The 24980-nt window shown below is 48.8% G+C and overlaps 1 protein-coding gene across 2 annotated transcripts; it reads right to left on the reverse strand.

Annotated features, from left to right (window-relative positions):
* Positions 1–523: 523 nt before the first annotated feature.
* RTF2 (replication termination factor 2) lies at positions 524–24980 on the reverse strand. Of its 2 annotated transcripts, XM_008141198.3 has the most exons (9): positions 24840–24976; positions 22974–23068; positions 22199–22292; positions 20043–20182; positions 16639–16717; positions 4696–4809; positions 2025–2079; positions 1847–1942; positions 524–946 (listed from the first exon to the last, which is right to left on the reverse strand). In XM_008141198.3, exons 1-9 carry the CDS (start codon positions 24906–24908, stop codon positions 771–773), a joined length of 918 nt encoding a protein of 305 aa, XP_008139420.2. In that variant the 5' UTR covers positions 24909–24976; the 3' UTR covers positions 524–770. The 2 variants fall into 2 exon arrangements, with proteins under 2 accessions (XP_008139420.2, XP_054579630.1); XM_054723655.1 differs by lacking the exons at positions 524–946; positions 1847–1942; positions 2025–2079 and adding an exon at positions 3158–3380 and having other exon boundaries at positions 24840–24980.

The following is a 24980-nucleotide window of genomic DNA, read 5'->3' on the forward strand; positions in this document are numbered from 1 at the left end:
TAACTCGGGTAGTGTGTCACTTTGAGGAAAAAACATTATTTCGCAAATGTTTCATCCTCAGGAACAGCAAATGTTTCATCCTCGGCATGCGGCCGCCTCAGTGGCCGCGTGTCATCAGAAATGGCTACGCGTGTCAGTGCTGACACGCGTGTCATAGGTTCGCCATCACTGGTACATGCTAATCTACCTTGTTTTAATCAGACCATGAAATAAAGCATCGGCTTGCAGGCTGGGTCTTTTGTGTCCTCATCCAGGCACAGGAGATCCACCGAGCCCCAGCTGTATTCTCGTCTGTCTTTTCTTCAATCCTTCACTGCTCCTCCTCAGGTTTACCACTGGCCATTCTGGTGCGGCACAATAAACTAGGGACGCGCCTCCCTGGTCCTCGGCCAGGGTCCTGGCCTCTCGGTGCTCCTGCAAACACCTGCAGGCAGAGTGTGGCCAAAGCTCCATCCTTTTATTTAATTCACTGCTGGCAGCAAAACCTTGGGATTTTAGTAAAAATGAGCCAAGCACACACCCACAAGGCATCTGGAATCTTTAATGGTTTCCAGCCTGCGAAGTGCAGCCAGCACAGCTTGGGGGCCAGGACGGAGCACTAAGCCAGGAGAGGGTGGCGCGGCCACTGTGTGCGAGTCACCTACATGCCTCAGAGGCAGGAGTGGCCACACGGGCACCGAGGTCTGGGGGACAATTTAAGGACATGGTGCAGGCCCATTGCACAGGCAGCGCCCTCACGCCTGCCTCCAGGAGCCGGACACAGCCTGGGCTCAGAAGCAGTAGGATGTGTGGGTGACCCAGTGGGCCGACTCCTCCTTGGAGCGCTTGGCGGAGCTGTGGGTCGTGAAGAGGGACTTGTAAGCCTCGGACTCCTCGCTGTGGGCGATGGACCTCTTCGTGGCGCCACAGGGAGGCTTCCCGGCTTTCCCAGAGGAGCTCCCATTAGCTGTTGGAAAAAGGAAAAGCCAGACGCTTTACAGCTGGAACTAAAGATTATTCCAAACACCACATTCTCAAAGGGAGAAAAGTAAGCCTGCTCCTCCCGGAATCTTCCTCCTCCTCCCTTTATCATCTGTCACCACCTCCTATAGACAGAAAAGCCACGACGCTGAAAATCACGCTAACTACTTAACTACTTGCCACGTGCCCACACGGACGCCAGCTCCGTGGCTGACATGTCAGGCCCTCCTCACGAGGGGGTGGGATGGCCTGTTTTACAGTTGAATCAGAGGCAATGGGAGGCTGAGTGAGCTCCCCTGCCGGGGGCTACTACGTGGAGAGCAGGGATCGAAACCCATAACCACTGTGGCTGCTACTCACAACACGAGGTCATACATTCTCGGACCTAACCAATCTGTGTTTTCCTTTTTGTGAAATAAATACTGTTTTGTTTTTTAGTTAAAGGTAGCAGGTTTCAGGAGAAATGCACTCAATTCTGGACTATATGTTGAATGACTTTCAGAACTTGGCTGAGAGGCAGGTGGGGGAGGGAGGCTCTGAGCACCTTGTGGGGTGCACACAAACCCAGCCCCCGCCCCACGCTGAGCCCCAGCCCTCTACCCAGTCTCTGGGATGTGCAGGCCCAGGTCTGGCAGCCTCGCGAGCCTGGCACCAAGTGCACGCTCCACAGGTCAAGGGAGCGTCAGCACTTGTGCCCAGGCCCGTCCATCCCGACAGGCTCCTGCTCTGGGGTCTGGTAAGGGTTTCCAGTCCCCAAGAGAGCTCAGTGCACGACCGAGACAGGACTCAGGATGAACCTCAGTTTCTGAGTTCAGGCCAATAAAGCTGTGACGTGACCCCAGGGCCCAGCCTTCTGAGCAGCCGCTGCGGGCTCTGGGGGACCCACCCGTGCTTCTGGGAGCTGGGCCCACTTTCTTCTCCCGGGAGTCAAGGCTGGAGGCCTCAGGCTTTCCCGTGTTCGTTCCGGACGGCCCTGCGGGCTCTGTAAGAGAAGCGAAGTAAGAGAGGCACCCACCCAGGGCACGAAGACCGCCCCTCAGCCTGCTTTGGCGAGCAACACCTACCTTCACTGGCCGCCGGGGGTGAGACAGACTCTGCCGCCTTGGGCTTCTTTGTTTTCTGGAGGGAGAGGAAGTGGAGATGCACCTCATTCCCTCCCCAGTGGCCTCCACGGGCCGCCCGCACCCCCAGCCTCACGCCAGGCCGCGGTGCACTCCCGGCGGGGCTCACTGGAAGACGACCCCAGGCGCCGTTTGTTCCAGACCCAGACCCCTGCGCGTGCCTCCGTCATGTACTTTGCCTCACTCAAGAACACATCTGCAGAGATCTGCCTATGTTTAGGTTCCAGAAATCACATGTGCAACATCTCTAAGGCAGATGACGGCGTTCAGTGGTAAGTCAACGTGAATGGTGACTCTGTCCACAAAAGAGCAGCTAACCGAACAAGATCCAGCCGGACAAGCACCCAGCAGGGCGTCTCCGGGCGCTCACACCGCCTCCCTCTTTGCTCGCGGGCCCACGAGGGCCGAGGCTGTGCTGGAGGACGCTGGGGCCGGTCCTCCTCGCCTCGGGATTACTGCCATTAAGATTTCCAGGCACTAAGATTCTGTCGCTCCTAATTTTAAAATGAAACGAACCACTCTAAAACCACATGGCTGTGCTAGAACTGATTCAATCACAGAAGGAGAAATAGGACCTTGTTCATTCAGAGAATTTCCTTTAAAAATGCCATTTTCCTAAGTAGCTAAAAGATGGCGCTACAGACACGCAGCCTAAGCATCGCAGAAGGTTCCCTTCATTAGACAACGTGGGAAAAGGAACTTTCTCGGGCAGGAGCCCTGAACTTGTAATACACACGTGCCATGGGATTTGTAACACTGTATAAGACGTGAACACCTCTGTTCACTTCAAGGCAACACTCAAACCCGAGGATAACAGCGAGTCCTTCAAAAAGAGGGAGGCAGCTGTTGAGCTCTAAGCCCGGCTCACAGCAGAGCTCACGCGAAAGGCCCAGCACGGAGTCACGGAGTCACGGAGTCAGGAGCAGCTGCTACGTGGCCTCCTGCTGCGAGTGTCTGAGGGAGGCGTCTGGGCGCCCAGCAGCAGTAACTGAGAGGCGTTCCCAGAGTGCCAGTGGGCACCTTTCGGAGAGGGCCCCTGCGTCCCCGGGAAGCCTGGGACAGACGGGACAACTCACTGAAGTCATGTCCGCCACCACGCGGACATCTCCGGAGCTCGGGCGCCTTCCGGAGCACCGAGGGCGAGGAAGGCTAGGGGCAGCTCCAGGTGCTCCAGGTGCCGTTGGAGGGGCTGCCCCTGGGGGCTGGGGGTGGGCACAGGCTCCTGGGGGCCCAGGTGGCTCCTGGACACTCAGACCTGGGCACCGGGCTCTTCGGATGTGCTGGGTGATGGCGATTTTCCTGGATTTCACAAGTTCTGAGCGCTGGTTCCAGGACCCCACGGTGCCCCCAATCCAAGCATACTCAAGTCCTTTACACAAAGTGGCATTTATAGAAAGAGCATTTACGCGTGGCCTACATGAGCACAGAGGCTACGGCAGGGTGTGCCTACACATCACTTCGTTCCTGTGGATCCAGCATAGTGCTCAGTGTGCGGCCAATTTAAGGTTTGCTTTTTGGAACTTTCTGGAATCTTCTCTGCGCCGCCCCCCCCCCCCCCCCCCCACCGCCAGGAATATTTTTGATTCTTGGTTGGTTGGTTGAATCCCCTGATGAAAACCCGCCAATATGGAGGGCTGACCACTCTCTTCTAAAATTAGTGAGAGCAGCAATCCTGATGGCTCACCCTTCGGCGCTGTCACCCTCCCGACAACGCTCGCCCCTGAAAGGCCCCGCTCCCACCCCACCCCAGACAGGCCCCGCTCCCACCCCACCCCGCCCCAGACAGGCCCTGCTCCCACCCCGCCCCGCCCCACCCCACCCCAGACAGGCCCCGCTCCCACCCCACCCCGCCCCAGACAGGCCCCGCTCCCACCCCACCCCGCCCCAGACAGGCCCCGCTCCCAACCCATCCCGCCCCAGACAGGCCCTGCTCCCGCCCCAGACAGGCCCCGCTTCCACCCCGCCCCAGACAGGCCCCGCTCCCACCCCACCCCGCCCCAGACAGGCCCCGCTCCCACCCCCACCCCGCCCCAGACAGGCCCTGCTCCCACCCCGCCCCACCCCGCCCCAGACAGGCCCCGCTCCCACCCCGCCCCACCCCACCCCAGACAGGCCCTGCTCCCACACCACCCCGCCCCACCCAGCCCCAGACAGGCCCTGCTCCCACACCACCCCAACCCGCCCCGCCCCAGACAGGCCCTGCTCCCACACCACCCCGCCCCACCCCACCCCAGACAGGCCCTGCTCCCACACCACCCCGCCCCACCCCAGATAGGTCCTGTTCCCACCTGCCCCACCCCACCCCAGAGAGGCCCTGCTCCCACACCACCCCGCCCCACCCCACCCCAGACAGGCCCTGCTCCCACACCACCCCGCCCCACCCCACCCCAGCCCCACCCCACCCCAGCCCTGCTCCGAGCCTGTGCAGTCACTGAAGACAATGAGCGAGGAAGAGAAGCGCTGTGCCCACCCCACAGCGAGGGGGCGGCAGAGCAGGCTGGACTGTCCAGCGCCCAGGCCCTGCCAGGTTGTAAAAAGGCCTCAGGTCCTGCCAAGCCCCAGCAGCCACTGCAAGGCAGAGAGAGGAGCAGGGGCGGGACACACAGGCCCTTACCTTCCCCAGCCTCGCTCTCAGCCTCCTCTCCTCCATCCTGCTCCTGAGTGTGTCCACGTCCTCCTTGCTGCCATTGAGCACGATGACGTCATCCTCCTGGAAGGCGGCCCCGCACTGGAGAGAGCAAGAAAGACAGAGTCCATGACCAGGGGGCAGCCGCCCCTCCGCCCCTCAGCCAGCCACAGCCGCTGCGGCCCTGGGGAGATTCCCGCGGCCCGCCTGCGCCTTTGGCTTAGCCAGCTCCGATCCCTGCCTTCGCTGGCTATTTATGTGGTCTGTCTCCGACCATCACTCGGGGTCAGCTCCTTCTCTAGGGCGGGTCTGGTACATTCTCACGGCTGAAGACACTGTCCTTTGACCCTCAAATCCTGAGGTCGATGCCACAGAGAAGGTATAAGAACAATGACAGCCCTGGCTGGGTTGCTCAGTGGACAGAGCATCGGCCTGCGGACTGAAGGGTCCCAGGTTTGATTCCAGTCAAGGGCACATGCTCGGGTTGCAGGCTTGATCCCCAGTGGGGGGTGGGGAGGGTGCAGGAGGCAGTCGATCAATGATTCTCATCACTGATGTTTCTATCTCTCTCTCCCTTCCTCTCTGAAATCAATAAAAGTGTATTAAAAAATAAAAATAAAAAAAAGAACAATGACAGGGGCCCAGTACGGCAGCCAGCCAGGACTGCCTGGAGGAAAAGGAGCCTTTTCTCGCCATCGCGCAGGGAGGCCTGCGGGGGGGAGGAGCCCCGGGGACGCCCCACACTGAGGGAGACTGGGGCAAAGCCTTCCGCTGGGGTGTCCTCCTTGGAGAGGGAACGAAAGGGACCTGCAGGGACAGAGTCAGGGGCTAGCTAAGGCTAGGCGTCCGGGGGCTGGGCTGGGCGTCAGGAAGCCTCCTGAGAACAAGAGGCAGGTGCCTTTGGGTCCGTCAGCCCGCACTCTCCCACCCGGCCGCTCGGCTTCCTGTGGCTTCTTCCCAGCACGCACCCCGTGCTGCCCCGTTCCGGGCTGAGTGATGGGGACAGTGATGAGTTGTGAACCAATGCCTTCCAAGTGTTTCACGCTTGAATGAAGAGTTACAATGCACACAATTCCATTCTGAGGACTACCCCTGGACATCACTTCTGCTACTGAAGAGATTCTAGCGCTGCAAAAAGTAACAGAGTGAACCCCACCCTTAACGGTAACTGGTGATTACTGCTGCCGAGAGTCTACAGTACCTCTCGGACCCCTGTCTTCAGGGGACTGAGTGTCTAGTCTTCAAATCGTTGTTCATGCTTGGAAGCCAGTTAATTGTCCTGTGCGCGGCCCACAGAGGCTGCTGCATGGAGGGCTACGGGATTACTGGCGTGTCTAAATGCAGGGGTGTAAGGAATGACAGTACACCCCACAGCCCGACGTGCTCTCCCTCACACACACTACTTTGGAAACCACCTGTCATTTCAGTGACACACGAGGAGCCAGGACACAGATGGAGACGCGGGTCTGGTGGACAGAGATCCTATCTGCTCTGTAACATGAGAACTGCCACTCTCCCTCCAGCCTTTAAAATACGTAAATATTCCAAACAGAACTTTTTGTGGAGCAAAACAGTAGTTCCAACACCAAGAGGACTGTATTTTTCTATGAGCTGCACATTCCCACCTAGAGAATAACACTTAACTTTCTTGGAAATGAATTCAGCGACAGAGAGTCACACGTTTAACACACTTTCACTATGGCTACAAAGCTGACTCCACAAGACAGACACAACCACCACCACCACCACCCGCCACCCCACCACCACCACCACCAAGCATCAGGGCTAGGAAACGTCTGCAAACCAAGTGCTGCTCACCGATATTTAAAAGGGAAACCGCCAGGCCCTGCAGAGTGGCCTCCGTGGGAACTTCCCACCCGCCAGACGCCTGTGCAACAGCAGCGAGCCCGAGGCTTCAGCCCGAGGCTGGCCTGACTACCCTGAAACGCTGGCGGAGGCAATGACAACAGAGCTACTATTCTATTGTGCACCTATTTCTAAATATCAGCATGAACCTGAGCCGGAACTGTGAACACAGCACTAATAGAACTGAGGGGAGGGCGGCAGGCTAGCACCCCACCCCCACGTGCCTGTCTCTTATCAGGGAGCAAAACACACCCAGCCCACAGGCCAGTGCGCTACACACGAGACATCACTGAAACTACTGAAAACATCCAATCCCATGGGCTCTGGGGTTACACAGGTGGGAAGTGTCAGTGAAGGGCTAACACTTCTGTGGTGGGACCCGAATGTTTTACATTGGCCGTCAGCTTAAAAAAAACCCTAGACAACAAACCAAAACCCCTCTGAGCCTCTCTCCATACTGAAGCTACAGGACAGGACAAACCTAACAAGTGACAGCACGTGGCAAGGTGGGAGCAAGGCCTGTCTGGGGCAGGGTGCATCTTCTCAGAGCTATTTACGTACCTCAAAATGTTTACTGTATTCACACTGGTGAAAAGGCCCCAAAGAAGCATAAGGCTGCTGTGCAAACCCTGGTGAACTGTTCTGAAAATATTTTCATTTCATTGGAGAGAAGGTGGCTCACCTTGGCTTTTTAAGACTACAGGCAGATATTAATTGTATGACGATCTAGTCCATTCCAAATTTCAATGGAAGTATGTCATTAATCTTTGTGACAGGATTTTCCAATCAAAACCAACAAAGAAGTCACACACTACAACGGAGGCAATGGAGTGACAAAAACATCACTCCTGGAGCAGTCCAACCAGCAAACATGAAATCCAAGACCAGCTAAGTCGTCCCGATCGACCCTGAAGGAAACATCTGTGTCTCCAAACAAAGGATTCAAAGAGCCACCCTGTAACACAATGTACTTGGGAAGCCTTACTATGTACTAGCGAGGAAGTGTGTGCAGTTTGCACTGACTGATGTCTGTGCAAGAGACATGCTTGAGTGGGGCAAAGACACCCGCGGTCCCGAGCGACACTTCTGGGTGACCCTGACCGCCTGGAAGGGGAGGACAGTCCAGCAGGACACTGTGTGTTCGAGCTGCGGCCACCACAGAGAAGCTGATTCCTAACTGAGGTGCTCGCTCTCAGCTCCTTTATGTGGCTGGGCCGACAGACAGCTCTCCATCTGCCAGGCCTTCCACTTGGGGAGCAAGGAAGAGCTGGCCATGTTTGTGCAGCTTCTCAGTTATTTACGTACCTCAAAATGTTTACTGTATTCACGCTGGTGAAAAGGCCCCAAAGAAGCATAAGGCTGCTGTGCAAACCCTGGTGAACTGTTCTGAAAATATTTTCATTTCACTGAAGAGAGAGAAGCTGGCTCACCTGGCTTTATAAGATTTGATCTCAGGGTCTGAAGTTAGCTGAGCGCCCTGTGCCCAAACCACCTGGCTGCTTTTGTTCCCTCTCCAGGACAAGCACATCAAACGGAGCCTTTTGAAAATTCTAAATGCAAGTATTTGGAAGGTTCTCCATCCACTTAATAAACTAGTGAATGCTGCCAGTGTTGGGCATTGTGCTAGGGGCTCCTTAAGAATGAAAATTAGTTATTAAATGTTTTGATGGAAAGTATGAGAGCTGAGAGAGGCTCTCTGGGAGGCCCTGCCCCCCTCCCCTGCAAGTGGTCTTATTTTCTCTCTGTGGAAAGCTGGCTGGCTCCTATGGGCCCTGGCTTCCGCTTGAACAGCTAAGCTCCTCAGTCCAGCTGACAGCACAATCAACGAATCCAGCAGAAACCGGTCGGGACTTTTTCATAATCTCTCATATCCACAGAACATCCCATTTTCAAATCACCTCAGAGGGTTTAGAGGGAAACAGAATCCAAAAAATCCCAACATAATCATGAAGAACACACTGTAAACATGAAGTCAGTTACCAGAGACAGAGAAAGGGGCTGAAAATGAAATCTAGGTATGAAGATGCGAGGCTGCGGTCCACGCCAGCATCCCTGCCAGGGCAGTGCCCACTGCGGCCCCGAGGACAGCGAGGCCGGGCTTGGCTGCTGCGTCAAGCGTGTCGGATCTAGAGGAGGTGAAGGTGAAGTGCAGGAGCGCTGTGCCGACAGAACGGGACGCTGGCCCAGGCCCACGGGACGTCTGCTTCTTTCCCCACAGAGGCCGGGAGCCACACCGAATGCTGGCTGGGAAGGCAACATTCAAGCCACCAAGTGGAGGAATGAGGAGGGAAATGTCCACGATGGATGTAAAGGTAAAAACAGAGATAAAACCAAAGCCTTCACATTTTACAAAAGATAGACAGCCGCTGCCTCGGTAACGGAGGTGGAGACAACACTCACACTGAAAGTATTCGGGGATTAGTGGTGATCCAATTGGCATGTTTAAAAACAGTTTATTTTTCGAAATGAGCTCTGTGTCTTCCCAGGTCTCCATTAAAACAGAAAGCTGAACACAGGCACCTGCTCCAGAGTGGGGTCAGCCACTACCCGCTGCGGGCTCCCTGCCGCCTGCTTCTATGAATGAAGTTTCACTGAACACAGCCACGCCCACTCGCTGTATTAATAGGACAACGAAGGGCAGAGTCCGCAGTTTTCTGACTCAGTGGGCTTCACACCTGCTCTGCGTGCACAAGGAACTGGAAACTTTATTATAGGGTTAACTGTTGCAAAGGTGTCTTTTCAACCTACTATAAATTGTATATGTGCTTTGACTAGTTTGTCATTGACACCCTGCAGCCACAGATTTAATTCAGCTCAATCAACTCACAGGCAACCTCTGTCATACTGCCCAACTGACAAAGGCAGTCCCCATGGCCAAGCTCACTGAGCTGAATGAAGACTGACTTTCTCTCTAAAAAAGCCAGACACATTTAGACTCAAATAAATGTTTTAATATGCATCCCTGTAACAACCTTCTTGTAATGAAACCTTGATTTTAATGTCCTTAGATAAGGCCTGGGCAACCTCCGCCCCCCGCCCCCCAAGTTCTTAAACAGTTCTTAAAGAGGAAGTTCTTTGGGCCATGCCCACAGATTCTCCCTGGGTAGCTGAATTCTTTAGCCCCTTTGTCTGGTATCCCAGGGGTTTTAGTTACCAGGGCAACAGACAAAAGCAAGATTTGGGTGGGGGAGAGCAGTGTCCCTTTCTTGTGAAAAGTTTGGAAAGAACTGGCTGACCACAGGAGAGTTCTCAGGACAACAGTTTTGGGGAAAATACCTACGGAGTTGAAAAGCTACACGTTGGCTCCTCTGGAGCTATTCATCCCGCTCTCCCCACCCACCCGACCCCAGGGTGAAGATGGCTGCTTGGAGAGCAGACAGTCTGGGGAGAAAAAAGACAGATGATGAATAAGTCACAGCACAGTGTGAACGAGTCTAGTGGGGGGAGCATGATCTTCATGGGGCCTGAACCCTGGTGGACATAGAATACAGGAAGACTAGAACAAATCCGCGTGTGAAGGCAGCTGCCCAGAGCACCCTCTCTCTGGGACAGTGGGCAGCTTCCCAACCACTGCAGGAGCCACCGCAGACACATCACCTACTGTAATAGTGCATTTGGGTGTGGTCCTCAGGTTTGAGTACTGTGGGTCAGAGATGCAAACTACACCAGGTCACCCAGTTTTTGAGATGTTTAAAAGACTGACCTAAAAGAGACAGGCTGCAAACAAATAAAAAATGTAAACTCTGACACCAGAGCAGTCCAAAGACAGGCTGTTTCTGCTGCGCCACACACACAGCCAATCTCCCGACAGGTCCCTCGTCAGTGGCGCTGCAATAATTTCCAGTCTTTGTAAAAAGGTAGAGATGATCCAATCAGGGAGGTATTCCCACAGGAAGGAGATGACAGCAGCTAACAAACCACCTTGGCCTTTCTTCAGAAGCAGGTGCTCATTGTCATCACCCACTGGGGCTGTTAAGTAAGTGCTCAGAAAGGGAGCTCAAATTCTCCAAAAAAAGTGACCCCCTTACGCGCACAAGTGGCACAGAAAGTGAGGGCTGTTGGCATAAAAATAAAGTAATGTTTCGGAATTATTACAGTGGCAACCTGAATATTTGAATAATGTCTGCAAAAAACCCCCAAAAATTAGTTACTGTAAGTCTTAAAACCACCATTGCCTAGGCGTAGAAAGTTCTGGCCATCACCAGCTTCAGCGTGCAAACTTATGGCGGCATTCAGAGCCGGCCTGACTGGTAGGGACGATGTGACGAGCCCTTCCGGAGCCTGGCTCTGGGCCTGCAGTCCATCCACACAGCGACTCTCAATAGACACTATGGTTCACACTTTACAGATGAGCAACCCAGCTCAGAAATGAGGTCACTCCCTGTCACAGGAAGTGAGAGCTGTGCGCCGGGTGCCACTCCCCTGGGTGAGCCTGCAGCCTAGCTCTGTGTGCAGTGACAGCCCTCCATCATTATCAGCAGCAAAGAGTTCGTTTATTTTTAATTACCAAAACAGCATGACACAACTCTGAAACATCCCATCTGTCTGCATTCCCTCCCAGTGCATACCCACGCCTACAAATTAGTTACCCCGTTACAGCCAATGAGCTGCTGCTTCTCTCCTCACTGGGTCCTGTCCTCACACTGCCCGCCTTCACACCCATGCTCCCCGCTGGGAGATGTACTTGCACTGCGTCCTCACACTGCCTGCCTTCACACTCAGGCTCCCAGCTGGGAGATGCACTTGCACTGGGTCCTGTTCTCACACTGCTCACCTTCACACTCATGCTCCTAGTTGGTGGGATGCACTTGCACTGGGTCCTGTTCTCACACTGCTCACCTTCACACTCATGCTCCTAGTTGGTGGGATGCACTTGCACTGGGTCCTGTTCTCACACTGCTCACCTTCACACTCATGCTCCTAGTTGGTGGGATGCACTTGCACTGGGTCCTGTTCTCACACTGCTCGCCTTCACACTCATGCTCCTAGTTGGTGGGATGCACTTGCACTGGGTCCTGTTCTCACACTGCTCACCTTCACACTCATGCTCCTAGTTGGTGGGATGCACTTGCACTGGGTCCTGTTCTCACACTGCTCGCCTTCACAGCCAGGCTCCTGCTGGGGAGATGGACTTGCACTGAGATTCTAACACTGTACACGTCCATGAGTTAAAAACATTTCAATCATGACAACAGTTACACTCACATGTCCCCGGTCTAGGTTTATTATCACGTCCCAGGTCTAGGCCCTTCACCATGTGACCGCTTACCTGCTCGGTACAGGAAAGGTTCTTCCAAATTATTGCGGTCTCACTGGATGTTTCTGTGCATGCAGTCTACCCCTTTTTAAGAATAATATTTCCTTCAGATAGGTTTTTAGAAGGAGGATGACTGGGTTGGCAGAGGGACAGAGCGGGGCAGAGCTGAGCTGAGAAAAGAGCAAGGTCTCCAAAATGGACAGCCACATGACTGAGTTCTGGCCAATGGAATGCGAACAGAAGTGACGAGCACCAGGGCCGCGACTGGCCCACTGAAACCTCCTAAGCTAAATGCTCCCTCCTGAGTCCCCACCAATCAACTGAATGGAGAACATTCCAAACAGCAGAGGAGGCCAGAGCTACAGGACAGCAGGAGCTGGAGTCCTCAGGTTTCTCTTGGAAGAGAGCTGGCCAACCAAAAACGTTCACTGTGCTACCCGCTGGTGGTTTCAGCAGTTAGCCAGCCCTGATTAGACACTTAGTATTAACACATTTTAGAGACTTTGAATTAGAAGTATAAGTTTGATTCCTGATAACAGTACACAAAGTTGTCACTTAATTTCCTCATTTAATAGTGTTATTGTTTGGAATTTGGGTCTAAAGAAAAAGTGTCTGAGAATTTCATTTTACATATTAGAATGTCAAGCCCAGAGAGGTGAAGTGACACTCCCAAGCCAACCCTGGTGCGTGAGCCACAACCGATATACCAGGCTCTCAATACTGGTCTCGTGAATGAATGACTCCCACCCACGTATGCAGTGAATGTCCCATGTTCTATGCTTTTGTAACTCTATAGTGTTTTTGGTTGAAGTGTGCCTCCCCATCCCCCATGGCCTCAAATGTTTACGTAAGTCAGAATGTGACCGTTGGAAATCAAGTCACCGTACATGTCATTAGTCATACTAATCTAGTATGGCTGGTGTCCTCAAAAAAAGGGGGAGATATGGGTATAGAGATGGACTCCAACGAGGAAAGGCCACAAGAGGAGACACAGGGACCAGGCGGCCATCTGAAGTCAGGGAGAGAGGTCTGAAACAGCTCCTTCCCTCCCCGCCTCAGGGGAACCACCCTGCAGACACCCAATTTCCTGCTTACACCCTGACTGCAGTCTTCCAGGCTCCAGAACTGTGACACAGTACTTTGTGTTAAGCCACCCAGTTTGTGATGCCTTGTATGGCTGCCCTAGCGAACTAAAGGCAGAGTACTCCATCTAGTTAAGCAAAGGCAGTATTTATGTAGATTACATAAGAGAAAAGTGCTTACCTTGCTCTTCTGGCAACAGATTTATGTTTAAGACACTTTCCTCCCTGAGACACTCCTGAGTTGAGCCAGCGGCCTGTCTGCCTGCAGGAGGCCCCTCAGGAGACAGATGTAGCCGGAGCTCCCGTCCTCACCTGGTCTCTCCTTGTGCAACCCTGACGCAGTCAGGGCCCCTTTCCTCTGCTTCCTTCCCTTCCCTTGAGGACTTTCAAGTTTGCTGGTGCTCAGTGAAATTTCCTAAGCACCAACAGAAGGATTTCAGAGTTCCCATGTAATATTGCATTTTCATGACATACTGTCAACTTCTCTGTAAAGCTCTGTTATGTATGTTTGTCAACGTGGTTACATTATGTGTGGGGTCAGCCAATGCAAAGGAAAACTGCCTGATCCGGGAGACAGTCACCATTATGAAGGAAAAATGTTTGACTGCTTTAGATCAGAGTCCCCCCAAACTGGCAGCCCATTAGAATTATTCTGAGAACCCTAAATAAAAGAAGTCTACACCCACCTAAAGACTTTGATGTGGGGGTCTGAGATGGGGAATGGGCACTTGACACACTACAGTGGTGATTCCATAGAGAACGCCTGGTTTAGGAACTACTGATTTAGGACATCTGGCTTCTGTAATACATTTCAGCTTAATTTTCCACCTCTCCTATTTACATTCTTCCAATAGACTTTCTGAGTGTACTCGCAAATGCATGAAACACTGAAACAACATCACACACACTACTTGGTACACACACATCTGAACACAGCGGATGCAAAGTGCCTCTCCTGCCCCACGGAGCCCACGCCAGCTGAGTTCCCCGAGTTCCCGCTCCTTCACAGCGCTTCCCACAGGCTCCCTTTTCATACCTGCTGTCAAATTTCTTGCCTCAATGGCTCCCTACCGCATTTCCACCTAGACCTGCTTCTGGGTCAGACACTCGAAGTTTCCACCACCCAGTCGACTCACATCTCTGGCCTGTCGCCCTGCCCCACAGTCCTGCCCCACTGCGTGACTACACCTTGTGCCCCATCTCCTTGGACTCCCTGGGTTCCTCCCCCGGGGGGGCTGCTCCTCCTTTTTCTCTTCTTCAAAACACCCTCCAACTCTTCCACCCCATCCCCTCCACCACCACCTACCACATCATTTGCAAGAGCATTTCACAAATTTCAGACATTTCCATGCCACATTACTGTCAGTATTTTAGCATTTTTCTTTAAATCTACCCATTGTTTCTACTTAAATGTACTTTAAAAGTTAATTTTATATTCCTGTTATAAATTAAGGAACAGAATCCCTTACAGTAAATATAAAGTATAAAAATGCGGAGACCACAAAACAGTCCCACTGGAGCCTGCCCGCCACAGCTCTGAGCGTAGGTCCTCTCTCTGAGGAGCTCGAGAGTCAGAGGCGCTAGAACACACTAGGGCAGACAGACTTTCTCCTCCAGCCAGCAGACGCCTGAAGGAGCAACGACGTGGGAGTTACTTCTGATGCTGTTTGCTGTCCTGTCCGGGACCGCCCCACACCGGCCCTCCTCCCACCACAGGCAGGTCCTGTCCCGTTCTCTGGGCAAGTCTGACTGAGGAGAAACAGGCCCCCCCTTCAAGGCCTGGAACAAACACCTCCTCCCCCTAAAGCCAGTTCTCATCAGCTCTGTCAAAAGAAAGTTCTCTGGCCCCTGCCCTCCAATGGCGTCTTTACCATGGGTTTGGTACCTGGCCTCAAGCAACAAGGTAGAACAGGACTTTTCAGGGAACATGCGCTCCTGCAGGACTTGTCTCCAAGAGCACAGGGACTGTCACCACGGCCTTGTTCCCCTTGGCCACCTGTTTACATTGTTAATATAGGAGATGGAGTAAGTACATTCAGGAATGTACTTTCTGAACTTGTCTTGTAAAAGCTTAATGGGACAGATTCTAAATTATCCAATGGCTTTACTCATAATCACTCCACAATAACTTCTTCCTACCGATGACCTTTTGCTTGTCTTTGCAACCCAAATAAATAGAATCACCAGTGTGTCCTCCTCCACATCTGGCTTAATAGAGAGATCATTTTAAGATGAATGGCCATCTGGCCTAGCTTGAAGGTGCCTGTGGCTTCCCACTGCTCCAGTGTGGCCGCCTGGGCCCTAAGTGGTGTGACCCCTGCCTGACCCTCCAATCTCATCTACTTCTCTCCGTCCCCATCCTCCACCACACTTTCTGTTCCTTAAACCAGCAATGGCCTCTGTCATTTCTGAGCTTTTGCTCCAACTTTGCTTGGCTGCCTCGTTTGCACCCTCTAGGTCTTCGTTCAAACCTTGAGGTACCTTTGCTGACCACCACTACGGTGGCCTCTCTCCTATGGGACGTCACCCTCTGTGTTTCCTTCCTAGCATTTGTCACCCCTGATGCTGCCTTGCTCAGTCATTTGAGTGTCTATCTCTCAAACTGGATGGTGGGTTCCATGCAGACAGGGGCTCTCAGTCTTATCCACCATGAGAGCCAGCAAACAGTGCTGGCTCCATCAGCTGTTCAACAAAAGCTGCTGAAGGAGAGGCGTTCACAGGAGGGAGAAACAGCGCAGGGAGGCCTCACAGGGTTAACACGGGTGAAAATACAGCCCGGAGCCGCTGGCATCCATGCACTAAACTAAATGCTAGGCTTCCCGAGGGCCAGCAGAACACCAGGGACAAACGTTCCGGCTGCAGCAGCAACAGGAGAAGCAAAGCCGTCAGCATCTCCTTCACATGCACTGAGCAGGCGAGCGCACAGGTCAAGCGCTTGCTCACTCAATCTGAGCACCCACTGAGCACTGGATGTGCCTGGAGAGAACCAGCCCTCAGACACGCCAGGAGGGCAGAGGATTCTCAGGGCAGTGGAAAGACTGTGTGTGGCATTATGATGACGGATGACACGTGTCATCATACATCTCTCCACACCCACAGAATACACAACACCGAGTGACCCCTAATGTAAACTGTGGGCTCTGGGTGATGCCAATGTGCCACTGGAGGTTCATCATTGTAACGAATGTGCCACTCTGGTGGGGATGTTGGTAACAGGGAAGACTATGCATATGTGTATGGGCAGGGCAGAGGGAATATGGGAAATACTTACTTTCCTCATAATTTTACTGACCCTAAAAGTACTCTAAAAAAAATAAAGTCTTATTTAAAAAAGAAGAAGAGGAAAACAGTGCAGTGGGGAAACCACCACATAGCTGAGGTCAGTGGGATCACACAGTGCACAGGGAACGGCGATCCCTCTGGACTAAGGTTCCCGGGAAGGACCCTCCAGGCTGGCAGGGCAGAGGGAACAAAGCACAGGACAGAGAGGGGCTCTCAGACAGCGGCCCAGTGTGCTCTGAGCTGGCAGGCAGCAGGCACATGGAAGTACAGACCCAACTTCCAGCAGTGACAAGCTTTGGGAGGGTTGTAAACAGAGAAACACTAACTAGATCCATGCTTCAGAAAGAAGTGGAGGATATGGAAATCACACGTGGAGGGGAGGACCCCACACCATCTGTTTCCTCAGCCACTGAGAAGAACAACCGACACACGTCAACAACTCACTGTGTGACAGACTTCTGCTCTTATCTCCTTCAAGGCTCGTTCAGAAAACACGCAGCCACAGCACCGCAGGAAGCAAAACCTGGGGAAAAAATTCAATATGGAGAATGACTTACATGATAATTTAAAAATAGTACCCATATTATCAATGAACATGTGTTCAGTTTACACAAAGGCCAAGAACCACAAAGAAAAATGGTTCCATTTGATTATATTTACATATATATATATAAATTAAAACCATATAGTCCACAGTCCCATACCCTTGCTATAAGCCTTTAGAATAAAGTCTCTCCGATAAATAAAAATAAATAAATACATTAAAAAAAGTACTACAAACATAAAAAAATAAAAAACAGAATAGGAACTCAGAAAAAATACTTTAAATGCATATGTGATTCAGAGTTTATGAATATTAGAAGAGGTACTAAAAAACATTAATAGCCTGGCCGGTGTAGCTCAGTGATTGAGTGTCAACCTATGAACCAGGAGGTCACGATTTGATTCCCAGTCAGGGCACATGCCTGGGTTGTAGGCTTCATCCCCAGTAGGGGGCATGCAGGAGGCAGCCAATCAATGATTCTCTCTCATCGTTGATGTTTCTCTTCCTCTCTCCCTCTCTGATATCAATAAAAATATATATTTAAAAAAGCAGTAACAAACAATAAAATAGAAAAATGGGCAAAGGCCAGTAACATGTGGCTCACAGAAGAAATATAAATGTCCAACACACATAACAGACGCTTAAACTCAACAGTTAAAGAAATGCGCTTCCAAACAGTGACAGAATGCTTTCCCTTTCAGGCCGAAATGGATCCTGGGTGATGGTAATGTTTGGCAAGTATGAGGAAACGGCACTGGTGGGCTGGGCGTACAATGTGGCCCACACATAGGAGGACAATCTGACAGTGTCGGGGAAAGTGTCGAGCTCCAGAATCTCGTGTTTACGAAGCTGTGTAGTACACAGAGCACTGCATGGGACAGGGAAGCCGAGGAACCACCTGAATGGTCATGGGTAGGGGATGGCTGAGCAAGTTAGGAACCCTCATGCAGCTACTACAAAGAATAAGGTAATTCTCTATGCAAGGCCATGAAAATATGTTCAAATCCAAGAAGTAGAAAAAGAAAAAGTTACAAACTGTGTATAATCTGACTCCACAACTGTTTATGTTTCTGTCGCAGAGGTGGAGGGAAGCGTGGCATGTTGGCGTTGGGAGGGTCGCAGGGCCATTAAACAGTAAAGAGCCAATAATGCTGCTCTGGAGGCGAGGATTGGGGGAAACGGGCAAAAGCACTTTCACATTTTACTTTACATATTCCTCTAAAAACACCACAACAGAAGGTTCTCCAGTTTCCTAGGGGTTACAGCAGCTGCAGACTGCCCCGATTCATAACACTATACTAAGTACATTAAGTGAATCCTATTTCAAAAAAAATCCTATTTCATGGATGCTTACTAATTATTAGCAATTGAGGAATTTTTTTTTCTTTAAACAAAGGCTCAATTTTTTATTATAATACTAATTCATTTATATTTTTCTATATATTTAAATCTTTATTATACGAACTTTACTGAACAGATGGACAAATCAACTTTCTTGTGTGAAAGCCCTATTAATAGGAGAGCAGAGCCAAACAGGGGAAGCCCAATTACCTGGGAAGAGAGAGAGAGGAAGAGCAAAGGAAGGGGAAAACTGGGAGCAGCTACAACCGGAGCAACAGCTCCTGGTAATCCCTGCTCGAGACCCTGGAGCTGCGTTTGCTTCTGCGAAGTTCCTCTTTTGGGGTGAACCATGGCTTTCTTAGGAAGAAGTGAAAAGAAGTGGGGAGCAAGGCACAAAAGGTTACACACTCTGTGCTTCTATATTTGTACTAGACGCCCAATGCACAAAATTCGTGCAAGAGTAGGCCTTCGCAGCCCCGGCTGGACGGTCGTTCTGCTGTTCGGCCATTCGGTTTATTTGCATATTATGCTTTTATTATTATAGATTATTATAGATGAAATATCCAGAACAGGTACAACTACTGAGACAGAAGCAGATGGGTGGTTGCCAGGGGCTGAGGGGAGGGGATTAGGTACATGAGTCTGGTCCCCGAATAGTTCCTACTTGACCCAAATGGTGAACATTAGCTTTTATTTTATTATTTTCCAGCTTTATTTAGGTGTAATTGAGGACTAGGAATTGTGCATATTTAAGGTATACAACCTGATGATCTGATGCACGTCTACACTGTGCAATGATCAGCACAGTCAGGCTGAGTAACAACCACTACATGCTGAAGTTTGAGAGCGAGGCTGCAATGAGTTAAATTCAGACGACTTGAAGAAGAACAGAATCCTAGGCTATTCCACCTCAGCAGTGCTGATGCTCTCTGGCATAGTTGGCCACACACAAGCACATACGTCTGTTAGACGAATGTATACAAATGTGCCAGAAAGCCCCAGACGAAATGTGGTTGTTTATAGCTCAGTAAAAGTTGTCACTTACTTAAGATGCTTTCTCCCCTTTTCCTGAATAAAAGTAGTAAAAATTACTAACTTTCAACATGTGTTAGATGGAAGATTCCATCTAGACTACCATCTTTTGAAAATATCTCTAAATGGTGGGAAAAGAGTTTAGAGCTTTAGCTTAGAGACTCCCTATACAAAGACACCTACTAACTCATTCAACAGTCATATTTTTTAAGGGAGAAATACACAGGGCACTTACATTTTCATTATAAATCTCAACATTAAGATTTCTGGTGCTCTAGCCAAAGGATTTTTGGCTACAAATTCAAATCAAATAATTATCAGCTGGGCCTTCAGCTGACCAACCAACCACATGTTCTGTAACACTGTACCCACTGCGTAATTTTTAGCAATGACAAGGAAATGGGATGTTTGATAGGAAACATCTGCCCTTTGCTTTCTTTTAGGAAGAGATCAGATAATCCAACCCAATTCTCATAAGCATCACGAGCCCTAGCTGGTTTGGTTCAGTGGATAGAGCGTCGGCTTGTGGACTGAAGAGTCCCAGGTTTGATTCCTGTTAAGGGCACATGCCCAGGTTTCGGGCTCACTCCCCAGTAGGGGGCGTGCAGGAGGCAGCTGATCAATGATTCTCTCTCATCATTGACGTTTCTATCTCTCTCTCTCCCTTCGTCTCTGAAATCAATAAAAAAATATTTTTTAAAAAAAGCATCACGAGAGAAATGTTCAAAAACCCTCTTTACTGCAAGTTTTCCTGCTCTCGAGAACAGAAGGCCACAGACAACAAGGTGAGTGCACTAGGACGCCCCATCAGTGGACTTGGCTGACAGGGCACGAACCATCCAAACCGAGAAGCACCTTACAGAAAGAAGGCTGTGTGATTACAGGCTCTGGCACAAACCCTACAGCACCAGTGTTACCTAGGCAGACTGACCTGTGTCGGCCATTCATCTCCAAGCCCACGACCGGGCAGATGAAACGTGCGCGCTGGAGGTCATCGTGCTTGTCTCCTTTTGTGTTCCCTTTATCCCCTTCCCAGGCGGGATTGTCAGAAAGCCTTAGTTCTGTCACATGCTGTGAAAAACCATCCAGATTTTAAGAATTCATTTGATAAGTGGATCACCCTTCCCTTAATAATCACCTAAATCAACAGAAAAATTGTTATTCTAGTCCCTTCCCATTCAAACCTCTTCTTCCTACCTACTTTCCTGTGGCCATCAATTAACATGGCTATAAAATTAAATAATAAATTGTGACAGAAAACACGATTTTTAAAATTCACCAACTAGCAAATAAGTTAATTTCTATTTCACAAACTTTTCTATTTAAGGAAAAGTAACTTCTGACATGCAAAATTACTCCACTAAGAGAAAGCTTTGTAATAATTTCATCCAGAAAGGAGGACTCTTTTTCCCTGCTCATGAATCCTCACTGAGGCTATTCCGTATTACTGATTACCCGTGTTTATTCCATAGCTGGGGAGACAGTAAAATCTGAGGCCATGGTCTAATGAATCCACGGCACAATATTAGCCAGAGAAGACTATCATATTCCAAGACCCAGCCATTCAGGTTTTCAAAAAATTCAACTTTACAAGGAGTGACTTAGCCAAATTTTAGCACTTGAGGCATTTTCCACACTTAACCGCACCACTGATTTCAACACTCTGGGAGCAGTGAGCACCTCGGCAGGAAAGCCACCATGCAGTCGGCTTCCTGGTTTACACAGAGCTGTGTCCCATCAAGTTCTCTGCTCTGAGTGTTTGTGGACTATTGGCTGATAGTAATGGTAACCTTGTACATGTGCAATGCTTTATTTAAATCATTTTGTCTTTACAGTTCAGACTTTTGGAAGAGGGTTGTGTTTTTTGGCATTAAAATGAAAAGCTCAAGCACATACATTGAATACTGGTTTAGGTATAGAACTGTATAAATAAATTTCAATGAGAATCACATTTTTGAAATAATTATGTTATCATGGGTCTTTTAGGAGTGAATCCTCTTCCCAAGGCAAAAGATGACAAAAATCAGCATGGTTATTTCTATATCACTATGATTAGCTACATTTCAAAATTACTAATTTGTCTGAAATAAACATATCCTGTATCCTGTAATCATCCCAAGAATTCAAACAAAAAGCCTACTATAATAATAAAACATTTAAAAAGAAAGAAGAAATAAGAGAAAATACCCGAAGTCTTACATGAGGAGTCAGGGGCTCTGGTCCTGGTTTAGCCTCACTAACTGGCCATGTGGCCTCAGGAGGTATTTATAGTGAGGGTGAGACCAAGTGTTTGATAGCTTGATGGTTCTCAAATTCTTCGCTATTTTTCTAATTTTTCTCCCATTGACCAAACTTGAAAATTTTGTCCTCAACAAACTTCCTTTACTTCAAACCTTGTTTTTCTACTTTTATGAAAGAATTTTAACTGCCAACCAGCACTTCTAGTCAGCAAGAGATAACCACAATGACTCAACAGTGGTCTACCTATAAAATTCTCTAATTCTATAAAAGTGTCTTTCAAATAAAAAATTCAAGTAGCTGAGTTTTAACTACAAAAATAAGGCTTCCCAATGTTTATACAGCACATTGAGAGGTTTTTTAAAAAAATATTTTTATATATTTTTATTTTTTTGTTAATCCTCATCTGAGGATATTTTTCCATTGATTTTTAGGAAGAGTCGAAGAGAGAGGGAAAGACAGATAGAAACATCGATGTAAGAGAAACACAACAATTGGCTGGGGAGAAGCCTTCCACCAAGGTATGTGACCTTGACCAGAAGTGAACCCGGGACCCTTTGGTCCATAGGCTGATACTCTATCCACTGGGCCAATCCGGCTAGGGCACATTGAGAGTTTTCAAAGCTCTTTCATGCATATTAAATCAGAACAGATTTATAATGCAGAAAGTACAGGTGTGGGACCTTCCGGCTTAAGCTTTAAGTGACCACCCAAAATCACACATTTATTAGCTGGCTGGGTGGGATTGAAATTCCAAATATTTGAGTTCAGTCTATAACGTACATGAATTCTATAAGATAAACCTTAACCACTGAGACCCTTGGAGCACTTCAGAATCTCCTGTGTTACCTTAATGTTTTTAATGTGAGATGCTGCCTTCGCAAGAGCTTTTTCGGAAGATTTGTCCAGTAGAAACTCAATGACAGCATCTTTGTTATAAAGTCTGCAACAATAAAGATTAGTCAAAACATTCTGGCAACAATTAACCTTCATACAAAGGATGAAGACTAAATTGAGTACAATCCAAAGTCATTTTACATATGATAACAGAAATGCCCAGCCTTACTCAAAAAATAAATTTAATCCTCTCTCAACTATTTCCAGAGCATACAAAGAAAGAAACTAGTTTAGAATCAAGGGCTCAAACTGGCAGTCTGAGGCCTGACTGTGACTTTAACAAGGATTTCAAAAATTGGGAAATTTAATATAAAAGTACGTATTTTCAACTTTTCCTGGATGAAAACATAAAATCAGAAGTTCTAGAACCACTAGGCTCACATTCGTGAACTGCAATGGGCTGGAACTGAGTAGCAGTTCCTCCTTTAGATGGGACATGAACTCTCCAGTTCCCCCTAGTTCCCATCATTCCCTAATTCCCCACATGGCTCCTTTATGCATTTATGTTTATAACTCAGCTCCTATTAATCTCCGCGTTTTCAATCCATGGATTAAGTAAACCAAAATGAACAGGTTTGTACAGAATTATGTTCACAGGGAATGGTAACCTAGGTTTCACAAATTTGCTTGTGATGATTCACATTTGATGAATCAAGAACTGTATTTACACATTAAAATTCTTTTAAAAATCATTTAATAAAAACTCATCTCAATTAAGGAACCATACCTGCCAAGTTCACAGGCAACTATTGGTCGCCTTAGTATTTCTTGACTTAGAGCACAATAGTTCCATAGGGCCACCAGTTCAGCATCTTTGTCAACCTACAAAAATAAAAAAAAATCTTTTAAATTAATTTTCACCTCTCAAAGACATGGTCCACCGATCTACATATAAAGGCTTATTCAGTAATATCACACTATGATGATTTTTGGTTTTCACAAAGATAATGACACAAAAGTTGGGATTTAAAAATTCACAGTAATCAATACTATGTGAAATAAAGTCCCCTATAAACATGACACCTATGACAAAACAGTTTATCTGGAGTTATTAAACTGCCTATGTAAGCTACATATAAATATTAATATTTGTATCTTAACAGTAAGTTAGGGAAGCCATACAGAAAAAGCAAACAGTCCAGTTTAATTTCTAACAATGGAAAAGGCTCCAAAGTTTTAGCAGAATGTAAGGATGGAAAACTGAGAAGATAGGCATTATTATTTAAAAATTTAGCACAAAGACTATTTAATTCTGTATAAAATCACCAATTTAACGGAGTGTTTTTTGCAGACTGTTCACTAGGAGGCATATCAAATCCTTAATCACAGTATGAAAATGCAGATGTAAGACCATAACCTTCTAATGATAGTTTTACCTATATAATATCCCATGTCCCACTCTTCCCCCCTCCTAAAATGCCAAACCTGAATAATGTAACAAGATGGCACATTTGGGAGAAAATAGAAATAGAAAAATAAAAACATTCCCTTAAAGTTGATTTTCTGAAGCAACAACTGTGTCTGCTTGTGCTAATCCGTTTCTGTAACTTAATCTTTTAATCCTCATAAAAACCCTATGATTCAGTATTTTTACCTTTGTTCTTGAGGAAAGTGAGGCAACAAAAGGTCACAGAGCAAATAGATGAAGGCAATAGGATAAGAGCAGGCTGGCTCCAGAGACTATTCTTTTAATCACCACTCTCTATTATTTCAAATAAAACCAAACCAAACCCACATTCCTGCAACTGTTACTCTACCCATTCCCCAGATCCAAAGCTACACGTTAGCAATTTAAATAGTTTTTACCAAAATTTACACTGTAGTAGAGCACAAGTCAAACAATGCCTGAGCCTTCTATTATCAAAAAGCAATGACTAGGCCTAACTTTGAAATCCTGAGCAAATGAATGGGAATCTTGGTTTCATTACCTATGGGATGTGAAATCTTGGTCATGTTACTGACTCAATTTCCCTGTCAGTAGCATGGAAATGACATATAATTTGATCAATTACCTGTGAGAATTAGGAATTCATTATATTGATTTTAGTGTGCTAGGAACTGTGCTACTTACAGAGCGGGAATAGGGACAGACTCTGCCACCGGGAGCTTACTCTCCCGAGACCGACACCAACCAACCATGAACGCGGTGCACAGTGGGGCGGTATAGTTTTAAGAGAAGGACCTGCTCTCACGGGGATAAGGGGACATTCCCTGAGAAATGATGTTAGTGTATACAAAGCCCGATAAACAGTACCCATTTGTATCACTGTTGCTACGGCAGACAGGCTTCAAATCCTGGCGCTGTCACTAGCGTTGCAACTTTCTACTTTTCACTCTCAATTTCCATGTCTGCAAAGTGAGGATGATGACAGTACGTACCGATGTGAGAATTGGAAGAGACACCCCATATTAAGGGTACTGCCGGGTGAATGGCAATAGCAGGCACGCAATAAAGGTCCGTTATTAATACTGTTTTAATTTTAAATTCTCCACAAGGGATAAATGAGCGCAGCTGCGTCTGCCCCACCCCCACCTCTCCTCGCTCCCTGGGGGCCCCGCCAACCCCAGTCCCCACCGGGCCCACGTCACTGACCTTCTCAACCTTCTTGGGCCCCTTCACCAGTTCGTGCCTCTTGGGGATTGTACCCCCGTCGCAACCCATCGCAGGCCGGGTGTCAGAGTCAACAACAGTCCCCGACTGAGCCAACTTCCGGAGTCTTTGGCGATTGCGGAA

The sequence above is a fragment of the Eptesicus fuscus genome, chromosome 12 (genome assembly GCF_027574615.1).
Source record: "Eptesicus fuscus isolate TK198812 chromosome 12, DD_ASM_mEF_20220401, whole genome shotgun sequence".
Lineage (NCBI taxonomy): Eukaryota > Metazoa > Chordata > Mammalia > Chiroptera > Vespertilionidae > Eptesicus > Eptesicus fuscus.

Bases quoted from the DNA above. Each gene is read 5' to 3' on its own strand.
- RTF2 (XM_008141198.3), bottom strand. From the start codon at position 24,908: ATGGGTTGCGACGGGGGTACAATCCCCAAGAGGCACGAACTGGTGAAG. The intron at 20,183-22,198 runs GTAACACAGGAG...GGTTTTTCACAG, and splicing joins CTCACATTAAAAACATTAAG to CATGTGACAGAACTAAGGCT. The intron at 16,718-20,042 runs GTCAGTCTGCCT...TTTTTTCCCCAG, and splicing joins GAGATGAATGGCCGACACAG to GTTTTGCTTCCTGCGGTGCT.